Here is an 11,208-nt window from a genome sequence, read left to right as displayed (position 1 = left end):
TTTTAACATCTGAAAAACATTACCAAGATCAGAGATATAGGGCCAGATCTTGTGAATTTTTATTAAGTTTTCAAATAAATTAAGTTCACACTGTTAACTTTTTATTATAATTTTATCTAATTATATTACAAATTATTTCGCAGAATGAATGAATGTATTTTTTATTGTATTTTTTTATTGTATTTTTTATATATTAAGCATTTTTATTTTTATTTGCTCTAACTTTAATCGTACAGTTTTATATTTTATTTAGTTTATCACGACATCGTTTTGTTACAGCTTTTCATTCCATTTTCGTGCATCTTGGTTTTGTTTTCTTTTGTGTCCGGAAGAGGCTGGTTTACACGGCGCGAGGAGGCGGGACTTCCGCTGAGTCCCCTTCTTCCTCCGCTCTGATTGGTTGAAAAGGAGCTGTCAGCACAACGGCTCGCGCTGAGACAGTTTTTCAAATCCTCGCGGAGAGAGCGCTCTGTCTGTGCCGAGACTCTTCACAACCCGACAGACATGCAGAGAATGGGGTGAGAAATGCATCATTTATGTCCGAACTCACTCAGCATGACTTATCACTCACGGGTTTCACTCCGGAGCTTTAGATTTAGCTTCACTGAGACTTCCCGGAGCCAGACTTTAGCTGTTTGATGTGAATGCTAAGGAGCTAACAGGCTAACGGTAGTTGAACCTAACGTACAAAGACACAGCGCTAACCTGTGCTAACCTATTCTAACCTGTGCTAACCTATTCTAACCTGTGCTAACCTGAGTGACTGTTTATTTAGTCCAGGTTACAGGGTTAAAGTTTTATTCTGACAGTCTTATGGCTGAATTCTGGCTCGTTATGGAGAAATGTTGATGTTTTTAGTGACGCATCATCAGCTGTCATTGAGAGTTTGGATCGATCTTACTCTCTTTACCTTTTGATTAAGTCAGATTCTAAAACATTGTCGTTTTTCAGTCATCCGGGTAGTTAATCAACTCAAACAAAAGGGTGAACCAACAACCTAAAACAAAAATATGGGACTTGATATGTGTAGAAGTTCCAAGTTTAGTCATGGTTTTCCGCATTTACCTCCAGCTCAGCCTCGTTTTTCCTGATTTAGTTCATTTAGTAAAAGCTTTTTCTGACACTATTTCATGAGGAATAAACACAGATCACACCAGAGCTTCTAACCTCTTAACCCCTGCCTGAATCGAGCACATTATCTCCAGTTTGGCTTTACCCAAATCTAAAAGTGTCTTGAAAAGAGGGTTAAAAGACGGACAAAAATGTCAACGTGAGGAAAAAGATAAGTTGGCCTGTAAGCAAACTTTTAGATTTGGGTGAAGCTGAACTGGAGAAAACACACTTGGTTAAGGCGGGGGTTAAGAGGTTAAAAAGTATTAAGAGTCATTAAATCAGTTGTGCCAAAATGAAGGCCTCAATGTCATAGAAAAGTCTTGATTTGTTTCTAGCCGGCTCTAAATCCACGCGGCACTGTTGTCTTTACTCACTACTATAAGTGTGGTTTGGCTGAAATTTCTGAACATTTTCTTTCAGTTTAACTTACATTTCTGCTCAAAGCTGGCCATTGTTGTGTCCACTTGACTTTTATCCAATTGTCACAATAATGTGGCCTTTAAAAAGCATCAGACTAGACTTGCTGAAACTGTTTATGGAAAGTGTTGTTTTGATCTGGTTTAGACGGGTCATCAAATATCACAATTTTCTTCCCGTCGTGATTCATGCAGCCCCGTCTTTAACCTTTCTAACCAACTGTGTCTTTGCTGAATGTTGAAGTATATCTATATTTAAAGATGTCTCTGTGTCTCTTCAGCAAAGGCAGGACTCCTCGCAGGCCTGTCCCGAAGAGGGGTCCTCATGTGGAGAAGGACCCAGTGGGAGTGAGTAAACACCAGAGGTCACATTAACCGAAAATTCTCCGTCATTTATGGAATATTTTTTACTTTTTTTTACTTTTTCCGTCATTTTGAAGGATTGAAAATCAAACCGTAACGAAAATAAAAACGCCGCTCTGCTTTTTTTCATAGCGCGCGGGGCTCTCTCTCTCTCTAGTTTCACACCGCGTCTTGTGTTGGATGAGCTTTTACAAGTTGTATCACTGCCTCGCTAGCTAAGTTTCCTAACAACAACACGGGGAAGAAAACCACGATGCAAACGCGGTTAAAGGCTAAAAATATCCTTCCCATATGAAGCCGTTCTTCTCTCGTAATTAAGTCTCAGGACGAGCTCATCTATTTCCCCCTCTCTCTCTCTTTCCCTCCCCATGTGCGTAGCGGCGGCGCGTAGTGCAGTGATGGAACTGGTAAACATTGTCCCGTTCACCCACCGTCTCTTACATTCCGTTAAAATTGAAAAAATGCAAATAACTAGCTCCACTTAACATTTGTATGAGCGTAATCTGAGCCTTGATATTGAGGAGCAGGTGACTCTGAAAGTCGTCTCCTCTGAGACTTTTACGCACCAGTTTATACACATTTCTGCTGCAAAATGTACCAAGACTGTTCAGATCAGGTTTAGTTTAGCTCCATTTATCCTGCAATCTCACATTTTTACTAACATACATAATATGCAGCATATATATATACATTTATTTTAAAAATAAAAAAAACGCTTATGAGAGATTAATTCATGAAGGATGAAAATGCTCATGACGGAGTTTTTTCAACCCTGTCCTTCAAAATGAAGGAGAGAAATTATCCCGAGCGAAACCGCTGGTAAACACTGACTTTAATAAGATCTGGAAATGACAGACTGTGATGGAAAAACAAACATTACAGGATCATTGTGAAATGGCGACTGCAGAATATACTGTAGTTGTTTGGTCAAATTTGTGCATATTCTAAGACCCCACCCCTTTTTCTGTACTTTTAACTCCGTATCCTGTGACTGTTACTTATTAGGCTTCCTTTTGGTTTTCGCTTGAGCACTGAGCTCTAAATCCAGTATCAGGGATACGCAGTGTGACTGTGAATGTCACCTACCAGTCATTAACATCTGGTTTACAACATGAAAGCTGAAGAGTCACATCCTTTCTTTATACGATACTTAAACTGTCCGGACATCTTGAGGTCTACGTCTCCATTTATTTTATAATTTAGGGTCACAAACAAACACACAGAAACATTTTCTTCCTTAATTTTATTTTTTCCTCAGAATGATCATGTGTTATCATTAGGAGTGTGACAATATATCGATTTTCCGATATATTGCACTATTTTGCGGGATGGTACGATATCAATACTTTTAATGATGTCATACATATTAATGAGGCAGCGCTCCACTGTTTTCACTGTCAATGGAAGCCAATAAACGATCAAGAATTCAGTTGTGCTCAAACACAAATATATTACTTTTAGTTTTTTATAATTATAAATGAGATTAATTTGATTCATTCCTTTTGAAATAGGATTGCGGTTTCTAGTTTATTTAAAGCCATACCGCGTAGAATTTTACTCAAAAAATAAAATTGAAATACAAGCTTTTATTTTATGACAGATATTTTCAGCATTGAAAAATATCTCAAAGAAACATGTCATTTTGCTGTGAGCGGCCTCAGCTCACCCAAAGACATGACATAACTTTACCGGGAGTGGGTGTGTCTCCAGCTTGTTTCCATGGAGATGTGACTAAAGTCAGCAGAACTTGAGATTTAAACAGGTTAGGTCCTCATCCAAATCCACTCTTTGATTATCCACTGCAGAAATAGCATTTTCTGTGTCGAGCTGGTCATTAGAAAAATATTTTGTACTGATGGCAACAGTATAGGGAGGCACCGATACCACTTTTTCTAAAACCGATACGAGTTCGCCGATACCGAATACCGATACGAGTACAAGGCTTTTTGTTCAACATTCTTACTTTTTTCACAGCAGATTGGTTTGTAATTAGTAAATTTACTAATTTGCTACACATTTAAGAGCAGTTATATTAGAATTGTGCTGATGCCATTTATTTATTTATTTTAATTTTCATTCAATTTAATTTTTATTTTTTATTGCACTGTCCATTATAGACAGAAAAGCCCATGTCCTAAAGCTCCCAATGCCTGAGCTTTATTCATTTATGTATTTTTATTTAACAATAGTATTGAGATGTTACTTAAATGGTCTCTTTTCGTCTTTACTTCAGCTCCTGTAGATTTTCTCGTGTGTTTTGTAGCAACTTAGCGAGTAGCTACAGCGTTTTCATTGTTCTGCTTTAGCTCATTTTCGCTCAACATGGACATGCTGTATCTCTTTACGTTGGATTTTCTGAGGACTTTTTAGTCGCTGGGTTAGTTTTTCAGATGAATAAACCCCTGGGCTTAAAACGGCGTCAGAATGGCCAAAACTGCTAGCAGCGAGTTAGCATCGTTAGCCTGTATGTTGTAAACACTGCAGACGCTGCAGCACGAACAACATTTAGCTCTGGTTAAATCCAGCTCAGACTCTGGTTTAGAGAGCGCAGTCTGTAATAAAGTCAGCTCTATGTGGATTATTGTATTTCCACTAAACAATTCTCCAGTTTGTTGCTTCTTCTCTCCTCAGCTGAGAGCTGCGCCTCGTAGCTGCGCCTCGTAGCTGCGCCTCGTAGCTGCGCTGGCCGCATGTCAAATGGTATCGGTTTCTGGTATCGGGACCTCATGAATGAGTACGAGTATGAGTAGAAGCATGTGGTATCGGCCCGATACCCGATACTGGTATCGAAATCGGTGCATCCCTACAACAGTATAGTCCAAATGTAACGCAGTGTGCCTTTTTAAATGTAAATGAAGTGATGCCACTGACAGATCTATTCACCTTATTCCAGAAGTTCGTCCCCTTTTCTCCACATAAAAGCAGTCACTACACGGACACATAGCATGTTTTGGCCGTGCAGAGAAACGATGCAGTGTTGACTTGTTGGCGCAACAGTTATTGGAAAAATATGACATTGCTTTATAATTTTGACTGTACTAGTTCATCAAAAACACCAAAATGACGGTTTGGTATGTTTTTTATTTAGACTGGGACAGTGCACAATTTAACATTGACCAAAAGGGAAGATGCATTGTACCAGGTTATAGCAAAAACGCTAATTTCCACCTGTAGTCCCTGGGCAGGTTGATGTTACAGCACAAAAACTGACTTTAAATGTAGATGAATACTTGACCATGGATTTATACATTTTGGCATCATTAGTTACACACATTTTAATTTAAATAAGATTGGAACATTGGAACATTTTCTACCGGTGATGATCTAAAACATATTCTGTTGCAGTTTGTTTGACTGAAATTCACCACATTTTTGGCGGCAAATGTTTCCCGATTCGTCCCATTCTCTTTCGTCTGTTTGATGAAATGTTTGCGAATCTTAATAAATGAGATATGCTGTTTTTGTTGCGTTATATTATATTGTTTGGGTATTTCTTAATCGACTAATACAGTAAAACAAAAGTGAAGTACAATCCAAGCTCTTGTTCGTCAGGGCGTCTGTATATGATTGTGAAGTGGATCGTCTCAGCCCGATAAACGACTTTAAGTTAACTCTTCCCTTCTGAACTCCCCTCCCTCAGGTTTACTGCCGCATCCGTCCTCTGGGAGCGGACGATCAGGAGTGCTGCATCGAAATGATCAGCAACAGCACCATTCAGCTGCACGCTCCCGACGGGCTCAAGGCCAACCGCAACGGAGAGTACAAAGAGGCGAGCGGCAAAACAAACGCACCTCTGTCGCTCTGTTGTTTTCATGCTCATTATGTGTGTTCTTATGCTACAGATGCAGTACTCCTTTAAACATGTGTTTGGAGTAAACACGGGTCAGATGGAGCTTTTTCAGGAAGTGGCCAAACCTCTGGTGGAGGATCTCATTCACTGTAAAAATGGTAACGTGTCTTTGCAAAGTTTCTTCCCCTCAGTGTTTAATTCATGAGGATTTACCACATTAGAAAAGCTACAACTTAGGGCTGCTCGATTATTGAAAAAATAATAATCACGATTATTTTTGTCATAATTGAAATCACGATTATTCAAACGATTATTTGTTGCCTTTAAAAAAATCCCTCAAAAAAAAATACAAAAATCCAGCAAAAAAGTGACACAAATCCATAAAAAAATACAAAAATCCAGCAAAAAAGTGACAAAAATCCAGCAAAAAAATGACAAAAATCCACAAAAAAATGACAAAAATCCAGCAGAAAAAAGACAAAAATCCAAAAATTAGAAGGAAAAAAATTGCATTTAAAAAAATAAAAAAATACATAAATTGAAAAAAAAAAATTATAATCGATTTTTGGTGATTATGCTAATTTTATAATTGTTCATTTCTAATCGAAATTGTAATCGAATTTCGATTAATTGCACAGCCCTACTACAACTAGTGTTAAATCAAGATGTACTGGAACGTTTAAGACATTGCTCAACAGTTTTTACTGCATTAGTTCGTCAAAAATCCCTAAATGATGATCTGTTTCGGTTTTGGCTGAAATTTACCACATTTGTTTGTCCAACTCTTTCCTCTGTTTGATGAAATGTTTGCAAATCTAAAAGAAATCCAATATATATATGTTTTTTTAACATGGGACTAGAGAAGTCAAAATAAAATCCGTTACTACACGAAAACAAAGCCGTTTTTAGGCCGTGCAGGGAATTAATCTGCTAAACATCAGATTTTAGCAGCGAACATTTCCCCTCGTTCTCCGTTTAAATGAACGGGCCTCGCGCTCTACCGAGTGCCGAGGCAAAAGTGGGCGGGGCGGAATAAGGTGAATAGGTCTTTCATATTGCTCTGCACGTAGTAGTCGAGGACACCGTCTCTGTCCTCGTCCATAAGAGAGAGGACGGGGGATCACTCGTGAAGTTAACTTACCCAGAGATTCACCACCATTCCTCCAACTGCACCTTCAACAAAGTACCTAGGCTAGCGATAAGTAGCTAGCCTTTCTGCTACTAGCCTAGCCACACTGCCTGGAATCATAACAAACGTTGTTTTTTGCCGCAGAAATCATTAAATAAACCTTTCTGCATTTATTTTCTGTGTTCAGTTGGCAAATAGCCCGATAATGACCTTCAGGGCAAAACAGGGCGTCCAGTTCGCCCTGAAGGTACATATTTTCCCGATAATGACCAGCATTCTACACATTACTTAAAGTTTTAAATTTTGTTTCAACTTCATTTAATCCAAATCTCTTTAGAAATGGTGACATTGCTCAACTTTTTCTTTCTTTTTTCTCTTTTCTTCTACATAATTCTTATTTCATAGTTCGATGTGAAAAGGTCAAACACATTGATTTGCACATACATTTCTGTCCACCATTCCTCTGTTTACTGGAATTGATGCAGACCTTTTAGAAATGATACATAAATACATGCTTGGTCATTGAATTGCCTTTAAAATGCATTTGATTTGACTTGACCCGTATAGAGTAGACCCTGTTACCAGTTGTGATGTGGTTGTCCTGCAGCTCTTTTCTCTTTTTAATATTGTATTTGGGATGCGGCTATGCTTTTGTCGCTGCACTAAAATGCCTCTGTGACTGACTTGCAGGTCTGCTGTTTACTTACGGTGTTACTGGCAGTGGGAAGACCTACACCATGACCGGCTCGGCTGGAGAAGGTGGACTCCTGCCCCGGGCTCTGGACATGCTCTTCAACAGCATCAGCCCCTTTCAGGCCAAGCGATATGTACGACTTTCATAACTTCATCTATTTTCACACAAACGATCCGCCCTGAGATGTTAAAGCAATGACTCTGCAGGTGTTCAAACCTGACGATAAAAACGGCATGGAGATCCAGGACTCTGTGGAGGCTCTGCTGGAGAGGCAGAGGCGGGAAAGCCAGCTGCCCGCCGTGCCCAAGACGCCATCCAGGTACAGCGTTCACGCAGAGCAGGGTTTCAAAGAGATGATGACGCAGTAAATATATAATAGAATATTTGGTTTTCTGAACCGTTTCTGTCCTGGTGTCTTTAGGCAGAGGGCCGACCTGGAGTTTGCCGACATGATCAATGCGGAGGAGGCGTGTAAATCCGACAGCGTGGACGAGGACTGCTGCTACAGCGTCTTTGTGTCGTACATCGAAATCTACAACAACTACATCTATGACCTGCTGGACGACGCCCCCTTCGATCCAATCAGACCAAAGTGAGAAACTCTTTCATTCCACAGTCGGTTCAGTTCATCCTGGAGAGAAAGTCCAACTTCTGGCGAGTGGCCTCTTTTTTTAGGAAGGTTGAATAAAGTCTGTGCTCCCAAACCCAAACGCGCATTTTCACCGTGACATTATCGCTAGGTAAGAAAAAAGAACAGGTGTGTGCAGAGTAGGTTAGAAAGAGCTCCATCTTCACAGCTTTCAGTGCAAGCATGACGTCTGTTCAGACGCTCAGGGGGTGCGTTTGTTTTGTCCACAGGGTAGGGCTGGGCGATATGACGATATTAGACCGTCTTACGATCTCCAGAGCTGACAATCTATTATTTTTGTGGGATTGTTTTATCACGGTTTTATGCACTTCAGCACAGTTCACTCTTTTCTCTGTCGGTTTACTCTTTTCTCAGGGCGCATATACAACCAGGCTCCTCAATCTAGAGCTTTAAAATGTTTTAAACCCAGTGTCCTGTCTCTATTTCAGCGGGGGAAAGACACTGAGTTCTCCTAAAACACCATAACTTTCAGTTCCTAAGTCTCCAGTGACAAACTGCTTCCTGTTTCAGTTTTGCACAATAAAAGTCACTGCATGTTATCGCTTTAGTAAGACTCTTATTGTGAAAGGGTCCAACAGCGACAGAGTGTTGCATTTACAGCAGCTCGACATCATGAGAGAGACGTCTCAGAAAATATCTCACAAACAGCTTTTACCAAACTTCATTTTACTTACTTCTACTTAATTTTAATATCTGGAGTTTTATTGTGTTTTTCATTTATAAAGTGAGTTTGCTTTAGGTCCAGGTCTATTTTTACTGTGTTGATTATGACAAAGTAGAATAAATTAGTGTAGTATTTTTCTTCTTCATTGTGTAATTTAAGTAATTTCGTCATTATATGGAATATATATCGAAATCTGAAGTTTATAATTCAAAAATCACGATATTCTATTTTTGCCATATCGCTCACCCCTACCACAGGGGCAGTCGGGCACGTCCCCTTTTTTTTTTTCTTTTTTTTTTTCTTACGACCGAAATAATGAAAAAGTTGTTTTACAAATCAAAATCAGGCCTTAATCAACCTTACATTAGACGTCGAGCTCTTCCTGTTTGACACTTTGATGTAAAAAAAAAACGTCAGTGTCACAACTCAGTGGTTTTCCAGGAGAGGGCGGAGTAAGAGAGCAGGATTAAGGAATGAATGCTGCCAAAAAACACTCTGGGTGTTTGTGATGAGGAAATAGCAAATCAACGTGGTTAAACGCTCCAAAAAGTCGATTTTACAGGATATAAAGTGATGTTTTTTGCCCATTCCTCTACCCCAATTTTTTCAACATTTTTTTTGCCCAATTTTCCCTAATTTAGAAAATAAAAATGTAGTTTTTGCACCAATTTTTTCTCAAAATTTTCCCCTCATTTTTGCTAATTTTATATATTTCTTTATTTATTTCATTGTCATGTGTGGAGTCACCGATGGGTCCAGTTTCTGAAATACTTCCTTGAATCCAGCCTGTCGTTTTGTAAAGATGCCCTCTCTTGCCCTTGTCTCCGTCAGGTGGCTTGATGGTGGCACTCCGGTGCAAAACAAAGACATGTATGTGGTTCACACAACACACAGTCGTCTGAACGTGGCTGTAGCTGCCATTTAGGCGCCCCCCCCTCATTCCTCTGAACCTGCTCGTAGCTCAGATTAACGAGTAGCTTAGGAGCTTTGGTGGCTGTTCGCTGATCAACTTTCCCCAGTTTGTCCTGCACTCGTGATTCCCGTTTGTTTGTGAATGGCTCAGCTTAACCAGTGCATGTGTGTTGCTTCTCCCAAACTCAAATTTTGTGTATATTTTGAGTTGATCAGTTTTAAGAGCTTCAGGCTTTCTTCAGGAGCTTCAGGATAGTATGAGTTACTGATGCCTCTCTGAGTGTGTTTAACTGTACTCGTGTCTCGCTGACTGTTTTCAGAGCTCCTCAGTCCAAGCCGCTCCGCGAGGATCAGAACCATAACATGTACGTGGCCGGGTGCACAGAGGTGGAGGTCAAGTCCACGGAGGAGGCCTTCGAGGTCTTCTGGAAAGGTACTGGTCTTCACTGAGCCCACACAACATCATGAGCCATTTGTACAGATCTCATTCACTGTTAAAGCCTCACTAATTCCACAGGATTGATTTGATTTTATTGGTGTCTTGACCTCCACATGTTCTGAAAAACCGGTAGCTGTTATATTATGTTAAGGCTCTTGAATGTGTTAGAAATATATTATTCTTCCCAAAAACCTAACCTCTAAGACAAGGAGGTCTCACAATAATCCTGTGTATTTTTAGGTCAAAAGAAGAGAAGAATAGCCAACACTCAGCTGAACCGGGAGTCCAGCCGCTCCCACAGTGTGTTCACCCTGAAACTGGCCCAGGCTCCTCTGGACGCTGACGGGGACCACATCCTGCAGGTCAGTGTGCAGTGAACCAGTACATGCTGAGTGGATGAGGCAGATGAGCAGCGTCACTCAGATGTTGTTCTGATTTCCAGGATAAGAACCAGGTGAACGTGTCTCAGCTCTGTCTCGTGGACCTGGCAGGGAGCGAGCGAACCAGCAGGACCAGAGCCGAGGGCAGCCGCCTCCGGGAAGCAGGTACAGTTCTCTACGACAGAGCCAGGTTCTCCAATGCTTTTACCCCATTCAGCGGCTTTACAAAACAAAACGGCAGAGACACTGAGACTTATGTGTCTGAGACTTAAAGGCCCTGTACCCGATTTTGTTTTTTTAATACAATGAAAGGGGAAGCCACAAAATGTATATTTAACCTTAATTTTAACATGCCACATATTATTCATCATTTAAATTTCTTTTTATGTGCTTTGCACCCCTTATTTCTTTGTCTATAAATGATCCCTGACTTACTCACTGAAAATGGGTCTATAGATCTGTCAGTGACCCTACATTTACATAAATGTACATTTAAATAAACAAGAAACCACAGTCCTATTTAAAAAGGAATAAATCAACCCCAAATTAATCTTTTTCATGATTATATAAACCATCATTAAAAGTAAATTATTTGTGTGACAGTGTTTGGTCCAAGTGCTTAAAACTGTAGTGCTGCCCCCTGCTGTCCTGACTGAATT

The 11,208-nt window shown here is 40.0% G+C and overlaps 1 protein-coding gene across 4 annotated transcripts in view; it reads left to right on the top strand.

Moving 5' to 3' along the window:
• The first annotated feature begins 446 nt into the window (after window positions 1–446).
• LOC306962062 (kinesin-like protein KIF23) overlaps window positions 447–11,208 on the top strand; it is a 30,665-nt gene continuing 19,903 nt past the window's right edge. For all 4 annotated transcript variants that reach the window (XM_079555097.1, XM_079555099.1, XM_079555098.1 and 1 more), the window contains exons 1-10: window positions 447–518; window positions 1,811–1,877; window positions 5,533–5,661; window positions 5,735–5,840; window positions 7,502–7,638; window positions 7,712–7,824; window positions 7,927–8,097; window positions 10,051–10,163; window positions 10,410–10,531; window positions 10,612–10,714. In XM_079555097.1, coding sequence (XP_079411223.1) covers window positions 505–518; window positions 1,811–1,877; window positions 5,533–5,661; window positions 5,735–5,840; window positions 7,502–7,638; window positions 7,712–7,824; window positions 7,927–8,097; window positions 10,051–10,163; window positions 10,410–10,531; window positions 10,612–10,714 — 1,075 coding nt within the window. In that variant the 5' untranslated portion in view covers window positions 447–504. The remainder of the gene's footprint in view (window positions 519–1,810; window positions 1,878–5,532; window positions 5,662–5,734; window positions 5,841–7,501; window positions 7,639–7,711; window positions 7,825–7,926; window positions 8,098–10,050; window positions 10,164–10,409; window positions 10,532–10,611; window positions 10,715–11,208) is intronic.

The sequence above is a fragment of the Gobius niger genome, assembly GCF_951799975.1.
Source record: "Gobius niger genome assembly, chromosome: 4".
Classification (NCBI taxonomy): Eukaryota; Metazoa; Chordata; class Actinopteri; order Gobiiformes; family Gobiidae; genus Gobius; species Gobius niger.
Note: the sequence above shows the minus strand (reverse complement) of the source record. Positions and strands in the feature narration are given on the sequence as shown.